Source organism: Electrona antarctica (genome assembly GCF_951216825.1).
Source record: "Electrona antarctica genome assembly, chromosome: 15".
NCBI classification, from domain to species: domain Eukaryota; kingdom Metazoa; phylum Chordata; class Actinopteri; order Myctophiformes; family Myctophidae; genus Electrona; species Electrona antarctica.
The window spans coordinates 42,204,710-42,227,205 of record NC_136796.1 but is presented as its reverse complement, the minus strand read 5'-3'; the positions used below and the strand labels follow the sequence as shown (position 1 = coordinate 42,227,205).

The following is a 22,496-nucleotide window of genomic DNA, read 5'->3' as shown; positions in this document are numbered from 1 at the left end:
CAAAATGTCAACTTTGTCTTGTTTTGACTAATTTGTGTAGAAAGAAGATCCGGTAGGTATGCCTTGAGTGAGTGCGACAGGGACTTCCGCCCTGTCGCACTCACCTCCATTATAATGAAGTGCTTCGAGAGGCTGGTCCTGGCTCATGTGAAATCCACCATCTCACAACACCCTAGACCAGTTCCAGTTTGCCTTTCGGGAAAACAGGAGCACAGAGGATGCCATTGCTACAGCCCTACATTTTACTGTCTCTCACCTGGATATTGCAAACACCTGTGTGAGAATGCTATTTATAGACTTCAGCTCAGCATTTAACACAATCATCCCCTCCAAACTGAGTAAAAAACTTACCAACCTTGACATTGACCCCCTGCTCTGTAACTGGATACTTGACTGTGAACAGACCCCAGCAGGTCAGGATAGGCAACCTCACCTCCTCTACTCACCCTGAACACTGGTCTCCCACAGGGTTGTGTCCTGAGCCCCCTCCTATACTCCCTCTTCACCTTCGACTGCACACCTGCACATGGCTCAAACCATGTCATCAAGTTCGCAGACGACACCACAGTGATTGGCCTTATCAAAAACAACGACTATATGGAGGAGGTACAACACCCAGGTGAGGTGGTGCGCAGAGAACAACCTCGCCCTTAACACCTGGTTGTGGACTTCAGACGGAGCAGAGGGGGGCAGCATGCTCCGATCCTCATCGATGGTGTGGAGGTGGAGCGTGCAGCTTCAAGTTCCTGGGGGTCAACATAATCTGAAGACCTCTCCTGGACCCTAAACACATCATCCCTCATAAAGAAGGCCCACCAGCGTGTCTTTTTCTTGAGGAGACTAAGGAAAGTCAAGCTATCCCACCTGACTCTGGAAAACGTTTACCGCTGTACCATTGAAAGTACATTGACCTACTGTATTACAGCTTGGTACGGAAACTGTACTGTGGCAGAGCGGAAATCACTGCAGAAGGTGGTGAAAACTGTGCAGCGTATTATAGGCTCCTCATTACCATCGATTGAGTCCATCCACAAACAACGCTGCCAGTCTAAGGCCCTCAGCATCATCAAGGATGCCTCCCACCCCAACAACAGACTGTTGTCTGTTGTTGGGGTTCACAGAGGAGAAAGGGCTACAGATGCCTCAAGACTTCAACCACCAGATCCAGAAACAGCTTCTTCCCCTATCCTCTTTGACCAAGAGATAGAGTCGACGTCGTCGTCGTCGAGTGATCCATCACTGAACTGTCACTTACACACTTTATCCTCTCAGATTGCCATGGAGTCCCCAGAGACACAGACAGACGTTCACACCACGCCATGCCCAGTTCATCTCCGCTGTAAAAAAAAAAGAAGAAATGTTTTTTGAAAGACATGTTTGCTCCACTTCCCACGCCTGCTGTGTGACATGCCATATAAATGGCATCACACTGGGAAAAACAATGATTAAAGACCATTACAACGATGTGGCTCCTCGTTTATCTTTTTTTATTATGATGATGAATTTGGTTCAAGATAGATAGATTTCCAGCTGCACATAATCTGTTGCACGCACGCACGCACGCACACACGCACGCACGCACGCACGCACGCACGCACGCACGCACGCACGCACGCACGCACGCACGCACGCACGCACGCACGCACACACACACACACACACACAGATACACACAGATAGATAGATTTCCAGCTGCACATAATCTGTTACACGCGCGCACGCACGCATGCACGCGCGCACACGCACACACACACACACACACACACACACACACCTACACACAGACAGGTTATTATGTCCGATTCATAATTCATTACATTCATTTTTCCCCCCTCGTTAATTATTTAACCACATTTTGTACAATGTTGTTTAACATGCCTGCTGTACTAAGTCCAAGTCTTAACCATGAAGAGAACATCTTGGTGCTTCTGGTAGTGCGGGGGGGGGGGGGGGGGGGAGCAGTGCTCACATTCTGCTTAATAAAGGTGCACTAAGTGACATTTGTTGTTAAAACAAGTGTCAGATAGCTCTATAATCTGATAGCAATTATTGCTATATAGTATTTGTTCAGTAACAGGGGTCTCCCCGTCTCTCTATAGCTGTTTAAAGAGTTTAAGAGATAGGGAGACCCCTTGTTGCTGAACACTGTATAGCTATGATTACTGTTAAGATTTAGGATTAACTTTTTAACAATAAACATTTATTTTTAACCATCACTAATAATAATACATAATTTATCAGTTAATGTACAGTAGGCCTACGGTTTGTCAAAGTCAAAGTCGTACGATTTGTCACACACGTTACTGCAGTGAAATATGTTCTCCGCATTTGACCCATCTCTTGGGTAGAGGTGCAGCTGTGCCACGCTCGGGAAACATTTGATTAGTTGATTTGACAGCCCCAATCCAACCCATTGATGCTGAGTGCCAAGCAGGGAGGCATTAGGTCCCATTTTTTGGGGTTCTATCCCCCGGCAGGGGATAGAACCCCAACCTCCCAGTTTCAGGGCGGACACTCTAACCACATGGCCACTGACCGGTGGATGAATTTGTATGAATTTGTATGAATAATACAAAATAAAGCCCAGAGGTGCACTGTGTGTGGAATAGTTCAACAACCTGCCCCACCAATGGCATCATTGTTGGCCATTTGAAACGTTTTATTCATGAAAGAACAATAGTTACTATTTCAATGTGCTACTTTTCACCATTGTCTACTGGACCCCTGACTGACGCCACTGACGGCTCTCTTTCAGGTTCTACCAGATTCGAGCAGCCCTGAAGTTGTCACCTCGCGTGCCACACAGAGTGATCGTGTCAACGCGAGGAAACACAGGTAACAACTCATATGCCTCCATGCTCCCGTCGCTGTCTTCCATTTGCTAGTTTGTAGGCATGTAACGATATATCGTATATCGATATATATCGATATTATATCCCGACGATATGTATCGATTTATTAAAATATTATATTGGGGGGGGGGGGGGGCTATAGTGTGTCATATGAAATGTGAGGTGTAATCATATTCCATCATATTCACGTGCTTTTGGAGAGAAATGAGACAGACTCCATGCAGTCACTTTCAGTAGTAGAGGCCTGCAGAGGGGAGCTGTATGTGTCTGTGACGTTATTGATGCTCATTAATACATCAAGGAAGGCAATTATGTTTCTGCACTGTCAAATAGGTCTACGTCTATCCTAAGATGCCATCAAAGAAAAGAAGAAATGTTAACTCGAGCTAGGTTTAAACATGAAAGCATGTTTACAGTTGTTGCACAGAAATTAAGTAATTTTACATGAAAAGTAATGCTGCTTTTGCAATGTAGTTAAATAGAAATTGTGGAAAAAAAACTCATATCGTGATACATATCGTATCGTGAGTTGAGTGTATCGTTACATACCTACTAGTTTGGGGTTAGTTTTTTGCAGTGGTGGAAAAAGTACTCAATTGTTTTACTTAAGTAAAAGTACCATTACTGCAATTTATAACTACTTTGTTCAGAATTGAAAATGTACTTGAGTAAAAGTACAAAAGTATCGGCATCAAAATGTACTTAAAGTACTAAAAGTAAAAGTACTCATATTGCAGAATGTCCCATTTCACAAGTTCAAAATATGTACAAAATCTATTGAAAATAGCTGATCTACAAGCTCACAATGCGTCACAAGACTCGCAACGCGACGCATTGTGAGCTTGTAGATCAGCTATTTTCAAATGGCCGAAATGTATAGGGTTGAAGTGGTTACTGTATGTTTTCTAATCAAAATTTAAATCACCAAAGTAACTAGTAACTAAAGTTTTCAAATAATTCTAGTGTAGTAAAATGACAAATTGTGGCTCTGAGATGTAGTGGAGTAGAAGTACAAGTACTGAAAATTGGAAATACTCAAGTAAAGTACAAATACAGTACCTCTAAATTGTACTTAAGTAAAAGTACTTTCCACCACTGTTTTTTTGGTTGTTGATTTTTGGGGCAACATGATACTCACACAGAATAGCGATAGGCAAAGCACGCCGTTTTCTTTTCTCCAACAGAAAATATTCAAATATTCAAAATGATACACTTGAAAATGTTGATAAAAGGAAATAGCCAATCTGCAAGCTCACATCGTGTCAAGATGCAATGCGTTGTGAGCTTGTAGATCGGCTATAAAATAGAGCTTGGGTAGTTAGTTTTTCTGTATTAATTCCTTGTGAGATAAATGGTCACTCTTTCTAAAAACTGTGGCTATGTTTTTAGAAGATATAATTTGAGATGAGCTGGGTCTTATATTTACAGTAGCATAAACATTTCAACACCACGGTGGTGTTGAAATGACTGGGAAAGAAAAACTAAATAAGACGTTTGTACTTGTATGAAACAGGGACACATTTCATGGCTGCATTCTTTGTCAGAATGACACACAATCTGTCGTACATGGTTTTGTTTGAAGTGTTGGAAAACTGTAATCTTTCAGAATGTCTCGTCTTTTATAGCGCACGGCAAACGTTTTGTTTTGTTTTTTTCACCTGAAAAATAAATATATATATATATATATATATATATCCCAGCATCACATGAAAGGTAGTGGAAAAACTACTATTGGTTTTTACTTAGGTAGAAGTATCAATTCAATACTCTCTGTTACAACTAAGTAAAAGTCCGGAATTCAAAATGTACTTTTGTATTGGAATCAAATATACCTAAAGTACCAAAAGTAAAAGTAATCATTATGCAGAATGGCTTGTTTCACAAGGAATCAGTATGTATAACATGCATTAAAATCTTTTGAAAATAGCACATCAACAACGTGTGACAATGCAACATATTGTGAGCTTGTAGATTGGCTTTTTTAAATTGCAGAACAATTGTAGTGGAGTGAAAAGTACAATATTTGTCCTCTGAGATATAGTGGAGTAGGCCTACAAGTAATTGTGCTGAAAATTGGAAAAACAAAATCAAAATTGTACTGTACTTGAGTAAATGTACTTGGTTACTTTCCATCACCTGGACTGTATTTGTCACACCACTCATGCCATGTGTTTGTCACCACCTTATGTTATTATTTAGCAGTTTGACATCTGCTACCTTTAACAGAGCTCCTCTTACAGAGATAACTATGGGGTTTCTCAACATACAGGAATCCATGCATGCCAGGAACACTGAACAAACCATCCAAACAACCTTTTTTTCTCTCTGTCTCGTGCGTGTGTGCGTGCGTGCGTGCGTGGGCATAAATATCAGATCTACAAGGTCACAACGCGTTGTGATCTTGTTGTGCGAGCTTGTTTTTCAAAGGTGTGAATCTTTTTTTTTTTTTTTTTACAATAAAGCATACAAAATACACATGACTTACACAAAAGAAAGAGACAATAAAAACAAACAAAAAACAAAACACAACTAGCAGTCAAAAAAAAAACCCTGTGAATCATTTTGAATATTGTGGAAACAATTTCTTCCTGGTTGGCTGTATGTATACAGTAGAAGTGCAGGAACATGTGTTTAGAATGATAATACCTAAAAATCACAATTGTACAGTAGCCTATATATTGCGGCTAATTGTCTCCTTTCACACTGTTTCACAAATCCAGAAATTGGGACCTGACAAAATGAGATGAGATGTTATTTTTTGTTATTTGTTTATAATATAACATTTAGTAATACAGTGCTGTATACAGTGGCGTGCACAGATATTTAGAGGGGCAGGTGCTCAAGTTAAAAAAGGGCACCTTGTGCAGCGCGTGGAACCGGCCGGTTGCCTTAATAGTGTGAGATTTATAGATTTTGGGGCATAAATAATATATTAGAAGCTTTTCAAGAATTCAATAATTGATCAATGTCACCATGGTCCATATACTGTACACTGCCCCAAAAGGGCACATTGCTGTCCAGAGGGCAAGGGCAGGTGGTTCTCTAGCACCTCCTAGTGTCTATCTGTGCACGCCACTGGCTGCATACAGTAGCTCTGTGTGTGGTCAATAGTCAAAGTGCATGTTCTTCAAAGCCTGGTCAGTGGCTCAGTACGGGGGAAGGTTCCCCTGTGTTAGTGTCGACATGTCCTTCAAATCGACCTTTATTTATATAGCACGCACATTTCACACAACCAACGTTGACCAAAGTGCTTCGCAGAATCACAGTAGAAGAGTAAACATGGTACAATTACATCAAGCAAATGAAGAAAAGAAAAACAGGGAAACATAGCATGTATATAAGAAAGAGAACGACAAGAATACGTAACCACGAGCAAGGCACTGAACCCATTAACCGACTCCTAATGAGTTGGCACCTTGCGTGGTTTACTCCACGGTGTGTGTGTGTGAACGGGTGACTGTTTATTCACATTGTGAAGCGATTTGGTTAAAAGCCTGCTATATAAATGCACCATTTACCTCTTATTTACCGTTTAAAGAGGAACTATTAACTTAAACAAAACAGCTTTATTTTCAGAGGTGTGGCGGAGCTTTCGTCTCATTAGTCGGAGACAGTAAAAGTAAAGGAGGAAAAAGAACACTTGGATTTCCACGAGGCCAGTTAATGGGCGCTAACATCAACAGCATTTCAGTTTACCTGGCTGCATTTTTACGAGCTTTAATTACTAAATCGAACGTTGGTTACCGAATGCCCTTTATTGCTGAGTATGTATCATTCTGTGTGGCTTTGTAATCTCAGGATTTTTCAATACTTAATACTATTGTACTTTTTCATTCAATTGAAAGATTTATGTTACGAGTTACTTTGTGGATTTAGATTAATTAATTAAAATAACTGCATGCACTGTACCACTTATGTGTACGTTGGTACTGAAAGTATATTTGGACATCAATACTTCTGCAATTGTACTCAAGTCAAATTTGGAATATCGTTGCTGTCTGGAGGAATCTAATTTTTTTAGGTTTTATGATTTTTTTGGGGCATATATCAGTGCTATTGAACACCCTTTACGTCTGTGTGTTGTTTAGAAAATATTGAACCAATAGAAAGTAGTAAAAAACGCATTGGACAAAACCTCTTAACTACATTGGACCCTCAAAATGTCTTTCTTTATTTCCTGAAAAAAATATATTTTTCATTTCCTGAAAAATGAACATTTTGGAGTTATGAGGTTTCCTCCCGACAGCAGAGATATATAGGACTTTCATTGTACCAGTATTTTGACATTGCGGTATTGCTGTACTTTCCCTTATAGAAAAACATCCGAGTACCTCTTCCGCCTCACATTGCAGTATCCATTCCCCACTTGCTCGTGTTGCTGCTTTGTGTTGTCAGGTTGTTGAGCTCAGCCATGCGTTAAGAATGTTCTCCTCTGGCCACGCGGGGGGCTGTTGTATCACTGCATGGTCATACTGATTTGCAGTAATAATGTCTATTTTTAGCGCCGTCGTGATTGGCCTGCCACGTGTGACTGTGTGTGTGTGTGTGTGTGTGTGTGTGTGTGCATGTGTGCATGTGTGTGTGTGTGTGTGTGTGTGACTGTGTGTGACAGTGTGTGTGTGGGTGCCTTTGTGTGCAGGCAAGGACACAGTTGATTGACTCTGAGATTTTATATTGATTTCTCTCGTTTTCGATCAAGGTTCCGTTTCTTCCACGGATACAGTGAAAGAGGATCTCGCTGGGTAACATTAGTGCAATCTTGAATGAGAGATGATGACGCAGACATGATGTAAATGACTGAATAAGTCTAACAGTATAATTTACCTTCGTAGGCAAGGCGAGGGTTGATTTGTATGGCACATTTCAAGGCAATGCTTTGCATAAAACGTTTAAGACACAGATTCTGAAAGGACATTTAAATCTCACTGTGAATGTGCAAAATCTCTGCATGCATGGCTGCCTGCAGTTCATGTATCCTGAGGAATGAATAAAGGTCCCCGGGGGGTCCCCAGGGGGGGGGGGTCCCCGGAACATCAGAGAGACAGAGTTACCGTGTGGCGGTCCCCAGGGGTCCCTCTACTGTACTGTACTGTTACACCCCAAATCATCATATATACAGTTAATGTGTGTGTGTGTGCATGTGCATGTACGTGTGTGTGTGTGTGTGTGTGTGTGTGTGTGTGTGTGTGTGTGTGTGTGTGTGTGTGTGTGTGTGTGTGTGTGTGTGTGTGTGTTAGGCTGCGCAACAGTGACACTTGGTTGTGAAAACTAACCAAACGCTATTTCGTGCTAGGACAGACCCAGCCAGCCAGCCAGGGACACACATAGTGGTCTATAGGAGTGGTTGCACCACTCAAAAACTGTCCAAACGACCAACTTCAAACTCGGCAAGGGGGGTCGTAGAGGAATGCGGTGCCCATCGTCGAGTTGGTCTGATATGCGACTGTCCAGAACTGCCGACCGGTGGGTTTGCCCATACAGCATTACAGCATGCAGGCATATATGGAGATGCGGTTGACCAGAACCGCCGATCCTACCGATATGCCCATATATGGCCGGTCCGACTTCAAACTCAGCGTGCGTTATGGGCAAGGACCCAAGGCTGTGATGAGCCGAGAATGGAAGTTGGTTGGATCAGCAGATCTCCCAAAAATATAGATAACAAATACTCCATACACTGACTGAGGGTTCGTCTGTAGTGGCATGAAGTGGCTCGAGACACAGCATGTGTGTGTGTGTGTGTGTACTGTGTGTCTTTGTGTGCGTGTTTGTGTGTGTTTGTGCGCGCGTGTGCGTGCGTAGCGTGTGCGTTTGTTTGTGTGTGCGTGCGTACGTGTGTGCGTTTGTTTGTGTGTGGGTGCGTAGCGTGTGCGTGTGTGTGTGTGCGTGAGTGTGTTTGTGCGTGCGTGTTTGTGTGTGTGTGTGAGTGAGACACATTCACACACAGCACATGTGCACACATGCGATAAGGTACATTGCAGCAGGAACCCATCATCCATCCCACATCCATATTCTAATTGGACGGCCGAGCTGCAGCCCCACCCACCCTCCCCTCTACATCCATATTCTAATTGGACGGCCAAGCTGCAGCCCCACCCTCCCCTCCCCTCTACATTGCGGGGCGGGCTCTCCCTCCGCAAGGTCACACACACACACCCCTCCTTTCCTCCTTCCTTCCGCCATGCAGGCGGGCAAAATGCCAGCTGTACAATATGTACCTTTAAACCAGGAACCCCAGGATCCATATTCTGAGGGGAAACTGTTGTGAGCTCGTCCATCGGCTGTTTTCAGCTGATGTAGAGCAAAAACAGAAAATACACTAGCATAGAGCCCTGATGGACTCCAAGGGCAGTATTATGCGTGTCTTAAGTACCAGGTCTTATTACTTAACTTAAGACCTGGAGACGTGGTCAATGCTGTTTGGCCACTCAGAATAGCCAAATGGCATTGATCACGCCTCCAGGTCTTAAGTTAAGTAATATGACCTGGTACTTAAGACACACATAATACTGCCCCAAGTGGTCAAACCAATAGGAAAACCTCTGGCGCTGGAATCGAAGCTCTGTCGCTATTTCACCTTCTATACCTTCTATACCAATACGATATACTGTCAACGAGGCCAAAGATGGTTAAAACTGTTTCAACGCCACGCCCGAGACAACGACATTTGTCCAGGTCGCGCTGCATGCCCGAGATAACGAGATTTGATTAATTGGTGTTAATCGAGTGTTTAAAAAAATAGCATTTTTTTTGCTTCGTTGCACGCACGTGTACGCATGCATGGCGTCTTTATTGACATTATGGCTCATAATGAGATGAAATAGGCATGATCGGCGCCTAATAAAACATTAATTCAAACTCCCACTAATTAAAACACTGATCGCCATCGCTAGTAGGCCTCGTTGGGCCTCAGCAGAGCCGGGGGCTGGAGTAGTTTAACTTTCAGCCAAAATAACATGACCTCTTCTTCCGCAAATCCGGCTTGCACCTGCTACCTACCGCATCTACCGCCCCCTGGCGTTCAAAGAGTAATTCTCTTTGAAAGATAGACCATCCCAATTGGAGCCACTAGAGGCAAAATCAGACTCCATCTTAGCCTGTGGCTACTTGCTGTAGCATGACCTCGACGACCTTACAGGCATATACAAAGGTTGAACTTATGTAATTTAGATAGCATTTTATGTAGACATAACACTCTATAGTGTGTGCTCATATTTCATTGTACAGATATTCTACTGTTAGACGAAAGTCTAAGATCCTTGATGAATATTTCTATGCATTTGATGTATTACCATGCGTTGTTCTTGTTTACTGTACAGTAAATCGCTCTGGATTAAGAGCATCTGCAAAATGCCTAAATTGTAAATTGTACCTATACTTCACGCATATATTGGGAAATAAACCGAAGATGGCATGTCTTATTACTGTTTATTTTTTGTCTTGGCCAAGCCCTATATAGCTGGTCTGCTATCTTGGGTTTGTGACACCAGTGGGCAGCTAAGTTAAGTCTAATTCAGGCATATGCCCTTTGCCCAGTAAGGAGAACATTCCTCTCCCTGTGTGTGACAATATATTTGTCACACAATGTGGCGACTGTATAAGTTGACATTTCAATTGTCCCTTGTTGCCCTTCGGACGAATAAATTGTGAGTGGAACACTTGTCCTGTTCCCAACCCAGGGACATTGTGGTGTGTACTGATCAAGATTCATCACGCACAGCTGGTGACTTTATAGAGATGGAGTAGCGTTAGCCTCGGAAACCCCCAAACGTTTTTATTTCCAGGGAGAGAAAAAAAGTCTGGGACCGAGTCCACTTCAATTCGGCATAGAGTAGCGCAAACGTTGATCACTCTCTGCTGATTTCTGATCGTCTGCACCTTTGTTAAATTGACGCACACCCGTACACACACACTCCTCTCTCTCTCTGTCGCTCTAATTATGTTGCGCAGCTGCGTCTAGATTCTCCCGGCGGATCCTGCCGGGAGCTGCCTAATGCCATAGAAAGCATATGGACCCCAGGCTAGAGTAGCGTTACCCTGATGAAGGACATTCAAATCGAATCAAGCTTTATTTATATAGCACAACGACCAAGGTCAAACCAAAGTGCTGAACAAGAACAAGTTAAACAAAATAAAGCAAAATAAATCAAAGCAAAAATGAAAATACTCAGTCGAAATTTAGAAAAGGGGGCCCTGGAGGAAAATAGGGGAGGGCCATGTCTTTTTCATTTTAGTCAGAGGGAGGGTGAGCTAATTTTACTTCGAGTCCAAGGGAGGGTGATCCAATTTTGATAATAAAATAGTCTGGGTTTTATATATATCTAATGCTACAGCTTTTCTGAATTAAAGTACAACTTTGGTCAACGATACCCCTCTGTTGCTTTCACTTGGTTCTTCCCAACAGGACCAGTTTTCATTGTTCCCCCTGTGTCAATCATTGTGCTTGGCCTATCCAAGTGTGTAAGTACACACTACAACCCCCACTATACAATAGCTTGCATAGCTTGCTGTGTTAGGGGTTAGACTATGAGACCATTGTCCGCGTTGGCCGTGAGTTCAAACCTCACAGCACACAGTGATTTTTCGCGATTTTAGCAGTCACTTTATTTTCTCACATATTAAAAACGCTAGCAGATTAAAGTTAGGAATAAATAATACTCAGGTAAATGTGATATTAATTAATAGGGGAGGGTGATTCAGTTTTGTTTAATCACCTGGGGAGGGGACTGGATTTTTATTTTCATTCACAGGGAGGGTGATGGTATTTTATATCAGGACACATACATTTCCTCCAGGGGTACCCCTATTTAAATTTCGACCTGTCCCAAAAAGAAAAAGAAAAGTTAAACAGATCACAACCAGAATAAAACAAAACAGCACCAATGTATGCAGCATCAAGGTGTAGGCAGCAAGACCAGGGAGAATCACATTAAAAACCTCCCAAGGACTGAGCAGAGCGAATGAGCAGAGCGAATGTTGCCAGCGCAAAGGCCCCATCCCTTCTAGTCTTATATGAGGTTCTGTAGGTGATTGAAAAGACTAATTTCTTTTCAATCGCGTTTCCTAATTAAGTTTACTGTGGCCTTTATAGCCTACCTATGTACTATGTTCCCATGCACTTATGGAATTGCCTTTTGTTTTTGATATATTGTTGTTGTTGTTGACATTTTTTGATATAATGCTTTTCCTTCCTTTTATTTTTTGCTTTCATTTATCTTCCTATCCTCTTCTTTTATGCTCTGTGATGTGAAGCACTTTGGTTCGACCTCGGTCGTTGGAAATGTGCTATACAAATAAAGTTTGATTTGATTTGATTTGATTTTAGGCTCCATTCCCTCTAGTCTTATATGAGGTTCCTTATGCTCCATCCCCTCTAGTCTTATATGAGGTTCTGTAGGCTCCACCCCCTCTAGTCTTATATGATGTTCCTTAGGCTCCACCCCTCCAGTCTTATATGAGGTTCTGTAGGCTCCACCCCCTCTAGTCTTATATGAGGTTCCTTAGGCTCCACCCCCTCTAGTCTTATATGAGGTTCCTTAGGCTCCATCCCCTCTAGTCTTATATGAGGTTCTGTAGGCTCCACCCCCTCTAGTCTTATATGATGTTCCTTAGGCTCCACCCCTCCAGTCTTATATGAGGTTCCTTAGGCTCCACCCACTCTAGTCTTATATGAGGTTCCTTAGGCTCCACCCCCTCTAGTCTTATATGAGGTTCCTTAGGCTCCACCCCCTCTAGTCTTATATGATGTTCCTTAGGCTCCACCCCTCCAGTCTTATATGAGGTTCCTTAGGCTCCACCCCCTCTAGTCTTATATGAGGTTCCTTAGGCTCCACCCCCTCTAGTCTTATATGAGCTTCCTTAGGCTCCATCCCCTCTAGTCTTATATGAGGTTCTGTAGGCTCCACCCCCTCTAGTCTTATATGATGTTCCTTAGGCTCCACCCCTCCAGTCTTATATGAGGTTCCTTAGGCTCCACCCCCTCTAGTCTTATATGAGGTTCCTTAGGCTCCACCCCCTCTAGTCTTATATGAGGTTCTGTAGGCTCCACCCCCTCTAGTCTTATATGAGGTTATGTAGGCTCCACCCCCTCTAGTCTTATATGAGGTTCCTTAGGCTCCATCCCCTCTAGTCTTATATGAGGTTCCTTAGGCTCCACCCCCTCTAGTCTTATATGAGGTTCCTTAGGCTCCATCCCCTCTAGTCTTATATGAGGTTCCTTAGGCTCCACCCCCTCTAGTCTTATATGAGGTTCCTTATAGTCTCCACCCCTCTAGTCTTATATGAGGTTCCTTATAGGCTCCATCCCCTCTAGTCTTATATGAGGTTCCTTAGGCTCCATCCCCTCTAGTCTTATATGAGGTTCCTTAGGCTCCACCCCCTTTAGTCTTATATGAGGTTCTGTAGGCTCCACCCCCTCTAGTCTTATATGAGGTTCTGTAGGCTCCACCCCCTCTAGTCTTATATGAGGTTATGTAGGCTCCACCCCCTCTAGTCTTATATGAGGTTATTTAGGCTCCACCCCCTCTAGTCTTATATGAGGTTCATTAGGCTCCACCCCCTCTAGTCTTATATGAGGTTCCTTAGGCTCCATCCCCTCTAGTCTTATATGAGGTTCCTTAGGCTCCACCCCCTCTAGTCTTATATGAGGTTCTGTAGGCTCCACCCCCTCTAGTCTTATATGAGGTTCCTTAGGCTCCACCCCCTCTAGTCTTATATGAGGTTCCTTAGGCTCCATCCTCTCTAGCCTTATATGAGGTTCCTTAGGCTCCACCCCCTCTAGTCTTATATGAGGTTCCTTATAGGCTCCACCCCCTCTAGTCTTATATGAGGTTCCTTAGGCTCCACCCCCTCTAGTCTTATATGAGGTTCCTTAGGCTCCACCCCTCTAGTCTTATATGAGGTTCCTTAGGCTCCAGCCCCTCTAATCTTATATGAGGTTCTGTAGGCTCCACCCCCTCTAGTCTTATATGAGGTTCCTTAGGCTCCACCCCCTCTAGTCTTATATGAGGTTCCTTAGGCTCCATCCCCTCTAGTCTTATATGAGGTTCCTTAGGCTCCATCCCCTCTAGTCTTATATGAGGTTCCTTAGGCTCCACCCCCTCTAGTCTTATATGAGGTTCTGTAGGCTCCACCCCCTCTAGTCTTATATGAGGTTCCGTGCACAATTAGGAGCAACATTATTCTACGGTATCTTAGTTGGATAGCTCCAACTAACATATAGAATCGTGCTCTTGTGAGTGTGTGTGTCTCTCTCTCTCTCTCTCTCTCTCTCTCTCTCTGTCTCTCTCTGTGTGTGTTTTGTGCGTGTGTGTGCGTGTCACACACACACACACACACACACACACCCACGTGCACACACACATGCACACACACACGCATGCACCTACGCACGCACGCACCCACGCACGCACGCACGCACGCACGCACGCACGCACGCACGCACGCACGCACCCACGCACGCACGCACCCACGCACGCACGCACGCACACACGCACGCACGCACGCACGCACGCACGCACGCACGCACGCACACACACGGCATCTAAGCAGATTACTCCCAGTGCAGAATCCCTGTGACTAACAGCCAGAGGGCATGTCTGTCTGTCTGTCTGCAGGATGTGAGAACCTGCGCTTGCAGAGCGCATCACACGCAGGTGTTTATGGGCTCCTGTTGAAGTGAAACAGCCGTACAATAACATTCTCAGTGTTATAAGCTGCACATCCGTAACCTTGATTTCCTACCCAGGTTTCAAGCCTTGGTTCCTCCCCCCACATCTACAAGCTCACAACGCGTCGCTTGTGGATCGTCTATTTTCAGCGAAGTGGTTTGGGTGTACAGGGCAAAAAGAGCGGACCAATTACAGAGGCAAAGGTCAAGTTTACAAAGGATTGAGGTTTTAAGTTATTAAATGTCTGAAAACACATTTAATGAATGAACGTGTATTCTGACAATTATACCAGTTTATGTAAATTGAAACGCTAACGAGAGTTGAAGTTGTTTTGGGTTCCAAGCTGCAGTGATTTCACAACGATCATTTTGTAAACAGATTAATCTTCACCTACGTATACTAACTCTTCTCAAGTGTGCAAAAGGCTTCTGGCACATCTTACTTTAAATAAAAAATACAAATACATTTATACTATTTTGCTGAACGCTGAAATTCAGCTTTCAGCTTCACCCAGCTGATTGCTGCCTAAGGTGTCAGACTTGAGCAAGATTATTGTACGGCAGTGGTTCTCAAACATCTTAATGACAAGCTATTAAGGATCCCCAAATAATTAGTATGTATTTGGCCACGGACCCACATCCTTTTAATCAAGATACAGACGTGTGCCCGTCGGGAACAAGCATACTGGACAGGTGTGGGGACTTAAGGCCTCCATTTTCGTCACCGCTAAACCCCTTATCCCTAAACTTCTTTGCCTTTTTTTTTACTATTAAAAAAGGCAAAGAAGAACTATTATTAAAAACTCCTGGCTGCCAATCTACAGACAGGCAGCCAGAGCCTGACCAGAGCCTTTTCTGGCGGTTCTGGACAACCGTGTATCTGACCGACTCAAGGCCGGGCACTGCACTCCCTGTGGTGGAGTGGAACACGTGTGTCAAATTTGAAGTCGGTGGGGTAAACGGCTTCTTCAGTTACACGGATTACAGACGCACGTACACACATACACACAGAGACGTGGTGCATTTATTGTAAGATAAGTAATTTTTGGGTAACTACTCCTTTAACCCATTTAAACCTTTAACCCAAATTCTACAAATATCTTCTAAATCCTGACAGTTTTCAGAAAAACCTCATGTTTCTATATCAGTCGTTCTCAAACATTTTCATGTCCAGGACGACCCCCACAAATTATATGTAATTGGCCGCCGACCCCCATCTCAAAATATGTTGTTTTATGCAGGGACCGCCATGAAGCAAAGATTTGAGTTAAAAAACATTGCCTCTGAAAGAATATACAGTATATTCAACGATTTGCGCCACATTTTCACGATTTTTCAAAAATAGCAGAGCTACAAGCTCGTAGCGCGGCACCGAGTGCCGCGCTATGACCTTGTGAGCTTGCTATTTTTCAATAGCTAACACAATGCTTTAAACACCAAAAAGGGTTCCCGCCCAAAATGGGTTAAATGTTTATCACACGTGTACAGTACACATGGTCCCAACAACCTGACTTCCCATTCTCTCCACGTCCGCATCATCATCACTCCCACATGGATTAGCGGTGCATCTTTTCAAACACGTGTCAGCGGGCGCTGCCATTAACCCATTTTGGCCTGATGTCGAAATTCTAAATCCTGACAGTTTTCTGAAATACCTCATATTTCTGTATCAGTGGTGCTCAATATTTCATGTCAAGGAACCCAAAAAATGTATGTAAGAGGCCACTGAACCCCATCTAAAAATATGTTGTTCCAGGGACCGCCCAGAAGCAAAGATTTGAGTTAAAAACGTTCGCTCTGAAAAAATATATATTCCAAATTTGTGCCACATTTTCACGATTAAAAAAAAATAGCAGACCTACAAGCTCGTAGCGCGCCACTCGGTGGCGCGCTATGAGCTTGTAGATCTGCTATTTTTCAATAGATAAAGCATAACATAATGCTGACACCAAAAGGGGTTCCCACCCAAAATGGGTTAAGCTGCACGTAGCTCAATAGCTCACACTGCTGGCTTCATGTGGGGCTGTCTGCCTCTTGTTATCAGCTGCAACCTGTGGCGAAGAAGCAGAGGGCGATGAGGAACAAGGGAGCGAGGGAGGGGAAAGAGCACACTCAAAGGCCTCTCGCGGTGTCACAGCGGGGCCAGGAGATTGTGTCACTTTCGCTGTGAAAATGCTCTCCTCAGTGGTGGCGGCGACAGCGACAGGGCCAGCGGGACGTGCACTAAATGGTAGAGCACTGCTGGAAAGAAGAAGCACTCATCATGGATTAAGTCATTTCGGACGGGAACCCCTTTTTGGTGTTTTAAAGCATTCCGTTCTATACTTTAGCTATTGAAAAATAGCAGATCTACAAGCTCTAAAATGTGGCGCAAATCTTTGAATATATATTCTTTCAGAGCGAACGTTTTTAACTCAAATCTTTGCGTCTGGGGGGAGTCCCTGGAACAACATATTTTCACATGGGGGTCGGCGGCCAAATACATATCATTTTGGGCGTCCTTGACATGAAATATTGAGAACCACTGATATAGAAACATGAGGTTTTTCAGGAAAAAAGGACATTTAAAAAAAATTATAAAAAGAAAATCGACGTCAGGTCTAAATGGGTTAAAGTTCTCTCTGCATTCCCCACACAACTGACTTTGGGCTATTTGTGATTCCACACAGAAGCCAGCATGTCTTCTATCATGGCAGTGCTTCTCAAACCGTTTCATGCAAGAGTTTGTGCCAGGGAACACCCAGAAGTGAAGATTTATGTTCAAGCTTATTCAAAATGTTCTAAACATTTTTGATTATTTTTTCAGAACCTCTCAAAAATGTGCAGATGTGTAGCCTACAAGCTTGCAGCTCGGCACGAAGTGACACGCTGTGACCTTGTAGACCTGCTATTTATAATAGACAAAATGTAAATGGATTAAGTTAAAATGATTGTACGGTAACTATACTTTTGCTGGGGAACCACACACCCCACCGTGGACCCCACGTTTTAGAACTACATGGATTAAAGTTATCATTCCCCACCACAACGGACTTCAGTCATTTGGATTCCACAGTAGCCAGCATGTCTTCTATGGAAGCCCCTCTTCTATGGAAGCATGTCCCGCACCAAAAGTTGCCTATAGAACAGGGGTTCTCAATGTTTTTGGCCGGGGACCCCCCAGAGATGCTTTGGCACTGTCTCGGGACCCCCGCCCCGCCCCCTCCTGACCCCCAATATAAATTGACCGCTACAATAACCTTAATAATAGAGACAATACACCATAAATAAATACTGAAACCAGATATAATCATTAGGGAAGGTGTATGCATGTACTATGTGTATTATATGTAAACTCTTAATTTCCATTTTCCAGCCATTCAGTTGAAAATAATTTGGGGACCCCCCAAAATAATTTGGCGACCCCCAGAGGGGTCGCGACCCACGGGTTGAGAACCCCTGCTATAGAAGATCTGTCAACAGGCAAATGTTGGCCAATTCTTATTTGAATTGGTCAAACTTGCAATTTAATACACGTTCCAGAAGCTTGTTCCATAAAACCCTAAGAATATTTCATGAAGGCAAAAGGTTAAAAGTCTCAAACTGCAATTTCACGAAATTATTCTACGCACCGTGCTAATCGTTTGGGAAACAGAGTGCGAGCCTGTCTGCTGTTTCACAAATCAGACGACATTTTTCAATCATGAGATTTCGTTTAGCTTCATTCCATGAGTACTGGGATTTTGTACTTAACGGCTACACTCACTCCACAAATCCTTGAATTCATGGAAATTCATGAAGAATTGGAGCTGATTTAATGGGTTCATCTCTCCTGATTGGATGGAATTGATGTCCCGAGTTTACAGTGAAGGTCAAGGTCAAAAAAGATGTTGATGAATTGTGGTGGGAATGATCACTTTAGGCTGCCCCGAAGAGATGCTACTTTTTGGTCAAATCTGTCAAGATCATGATCAAGGTCAAGTTAACAGTTACAAAAGTCAATAATGGACCACACTGTACTGATACATTTTTGTTTCGTCCTCTTGTTTTAACCCATTTTGGGCGGGAACCCCTTTTGGTGTTTTAAGCGTTGTGTTATACTTTAGCTATTGAAAAATAGCAGATCTACAAGCTGTAGGTCTGCTATTTTTGAAAAGTCCTGAAAATGTGGTGCAAATCTTTGAATATATACAGTATTTCAGAGCGAACATTTTTAACTAAAATATTTGCTTCTGGGGGGTCCCTGGAACAACATATTTTGAAATGGTGGTGCTAGGCCCAATAGAGATAATTCTGGGGGTCCTTGACATTAAAAAGGTTGAGCACAACTGACATAAAAACATGGGTTTTTCAGAAAACTATTAGGATTAGGAAGCCTTTTTTTAATCGCCATCAGTCCAAAATGGGTTAACTGAGTGATAGCTTTATTGTGTTTCCTTTGAAATGTTTTATTATATCCTATTGTTTTATCGTTTTGTTGTGTAAACTGATAAATTGGTTGTGCAATGTTTAACGAATGAATATTTGCACATACTGTTCTACTCGGGTCTCTCTTCAAATGTAACTTTAAAGAGAGACGCACGTGCAAATATGCATTTGTTCCTTTATCTATTTAGGATAAAGGTTAGTCTTTAGCTTTCAGAATCAATATCAACGTTATTGTCACATCACACAATTACTTTTTTATGCAAGCTCTCAGCCTTTGCAGTTACAGGAAGACTTTGAATAGAAATTGATAAAGGAAGAATAGAGAAGAAAGGAACAAAGAACAAGTCAAATAGCAGGAAGGTACAGGCAAATCAAATACAGTATATTCAACGTCCAACAAATATAAGGTGCATGATAAAAAAAAAGAAGAAAAAGAAAACGGTTTCATGTGCATCTGTATTAGGTCCAATAGTTTAGTTAGTACATTTTATTTTATTTTATTTTATTTTATTTTATTTTATTTTATTTTATTTTATTTTATTTTATTTTATTTTATTTTATTTTATTTTATTTTATTTTATTTTATTTTATTTTATTTTATTTTATTTTATTTTATTTTATTTTATTTTATTTTATTTTATTTTATTTTATTTTATTTTATTTTATTTTATTTTATTTTATTTTATTTTATTTTATTTTGAAGCAAACATTTTTAACTCAAACCTTTGCTTCTGGGGGTTCCTGGAACAAAATATTTTGAGATGGGGGTGTCCGTCCGCTGCCCAAATGCATAATGTTGGGGGCCCTTGACATGAAAAGGTTTGAGCAACGATGATATAAAGTAGTAACATACGTGTTTTCAGAAAACTGTTAGGATTTAGAAGACATTTTGTAGAACCACGGCTTCAGGGCTTAATGGGTAAATGTTCTTTCTGCTCTCTGTCCCACTTCTAGACGAGTGCAGCTTCAGCTCGCCGGGGGTCTACGACGGCACGGTGTTCAGCCGGTTATTCCAGATCCTGTACAGGAATGAGGAGATTACGGTCAACGACTGCATGAACTTCAAAGTCCATCTGCTGCTGGACGGGGAGAAGGTGAGAGAGCCACACATGCTGAGAGTTCGGAAATGTCCAAACCCTGTGTTCCAGCCAGATCCAATGTTAACCGTTTGGCCGCCAGGATTTATTAACACAATCAGCGCCGGGATTTCTATCAAAATAGATGCTCGGGGTGCCGGGAAATTATGGCCACTTTTACTCTTTAACCCATTCAGGCCTGACGTCGAAATTTAAAACAAAAGTTTTCTAAATCATGACAATTTTCGGAAAGATTTGAGGCACATTTTAACGATTTTTCAAAAATAGCAGACCTACGAGTTAGTGGCGCGCTATGAGCTTGTAGATCTGCTATTTTTCAATAGCTAAAGTTTAACGTAACGCTTAAAACACCAAAAGGGGTTCCCGCCCAGAATGGGTTAAAGCCCCCCCCCCCCCCCTTCTGTTCCGGACAAAAATCAGGAGACATATTTTTGCTTGCTTACCTCGCTATCGTTACCATAAAGTCGCTCGATAATCCCTCGCGTTCACATTTTGAACGAGAGGCAGGTCAGAAGTCAGAAATGAAGAGCTTAGTATATCCATCTGGTCAAAACCACGGAGAGCTCCCTAGATTAGGAGATACGAGGGATTATTTCTGCAGCGGTAAACCAAGGAAGCTCTGAGAAGGAAGGGAAGTGGTCACGTGACTGGGCTGCGCCATGACACTTTCATGGACACTTTCATGGGAGCCAAACTCACACCGGAAGTGCAATGAATACACGGCAGTGAATGGAGCCGGCTGGACCAGCTCATAACAAACTGAGACCTTTTGTAAAGTAATCACTTCTGGAAAATAACAGAAGACATATCACAGGTTGTTTTCTAATCACTTACTTTTCGATGTGCACAGAGTGCACAGTATATCATTTTATCTGAGGATCTAAACAGCAGCAGGTATCGTTTCTGGCTCCGAAGTATCGCGAGATTTGTCTGCCAGACAGGAAACGGTGGGAAGTCTTGCGATACTTGGTGCGTTCAGAAAGGTACTTTGTGCTCTAGGTACCATACCTCTATAAAAATGACACAGTGTACACATCGAATAACAACACAGCAGACAATAATGTGTTACATGTCTTCTGTTATTTTCCAGAAGTGATTAGGAAAGGTCTCAATTGTTCATAAATAATGTTTGTTCATGAGCTGGTCACTGAGCTCTCATTTGACTGCCAAACTTTCGGGTAGTTTGGCTCCCATGAAAGTGTCATGGCGCAGCCCAGTCACGTGACCACTTCACTTCCTTCTCAGAGCTTCCTTGCGGTAAACAGGGAAGTGAACGGGACCGCGCAAGTGCAAAGAGCAAGGAGTATGGTGGCATTGGAGGCAAAAATAAAATAAAGATTCAATGATGCAATTCTCGTCCTTGCATTGACTTTGTATGTAATCGTGCCACATAACCATTCAAGTCTGAACGCACCCTTAGAGTTATCTCTGAGAGGCTAGGAATAGACTCTGAATAAAACGTTATTTGAACCATCTGGCACCATATAGACTTAGAGTCTGTTAATACAACTAGTACATCTGCACGGGTCGTGTTCTCCTTTACTCTCTATATATTATTTTTAACAACATATTATTTTGAGATTGGGTTCCGTGGCCGAATTCATATAAGTTTGGGGGGTCTTTGACGTGGAAAGGTTTGAGCCCCACTGATATGCAGTAGCAACAACATACATTATGTGGGCCTTTAGGTCTTAATAATGGGTTGACCCATTAATGAGTAGAGGGAGGTGATTTGCATGTACAGTTGGAGGCCATCGATATTGTCCTTTTCTTTTTGCTGTGGTTTGCGTGATCTGCGCAAAAGGACAGTTAACCCATTTTGGGCGGGAACCCCTTTTGGTGTTTTAAACATTATGTTATAATTTAGCTATTGAAAAATAGCAGATCTACAAGCTCATAGCGCGCCACCGAGTGGCGCGCTACGAGCTTGTAGGTCTGCTATTTTTGAAAAATCGTGAAAATATTTATTTCAGAAAACTGGAGGATTTAGAAGGATTTTAAAAATGTTTGAGGTCAGGCCTAAATGGGTCAAATGATAAGGGACAATATCGGTGGCACCCAACTGTACACAGCTCCAGACTTGACGGATCAGTCCTGTAAACACACCGGGCAGCTTATTGATGAAGTGTCTTCAGTGCAGTGGTCCCACCGTAGCCCGGCGTGACCCCATCCAATCCACTGGGTCTATATTCTCACTCCACCCCGGGAGCCGCCGGCGCCGGCGCTCCCCACATTGATCAAGTAAAGAGTAGCAGAACAACGATGTAAAATGACTCTTATTATTATAGCGACAGGCCTGTTGTTCCCATTCAGACCTGACGTCGAAATGAAAAAAAAAAGTCTTCTGAAAGAATATATATTCAAAGATTTGTGCCGCATTTTCACGATTTTTCAAAAATAGCAGACCTACAAGCTAGTAGCGCGCCACTCGGTGGCGCGCTATGAGCTTGTAGATCTGCTATTTTTCAATAG

The 22,496-nt window shown here is 42.7% G+C and overlaps 1 protein-coding gene across 1 annotated transcript in view; it reads left to right on the top strand.

Moving 5' to 3' along the window:
- The window catches only part of fam135b (family with sequence similarity 135 member B), a gene marked incomplete at its 3' end in the record, with an annotated part of 81,072 nt that overhangs the window by 12,759 nt on the left and 45,817 nt on the right, over window positions 1-22,496 (top strand). Inside the window, exons 2-3 of the mRNA XM_079522113.1 lie at window positions 2,756-2,835; window positions 19,882-20,021. Coding sequence (XP_079378239.1) covers window positions 2,756-2,835; window positions 19,882-20,021 — 220 coding nt within the window. The remainder of the gene's footprint in view (window positions 1-2,755; window positions 2,836-19,881; window positions 20,022-22,496) is intronic.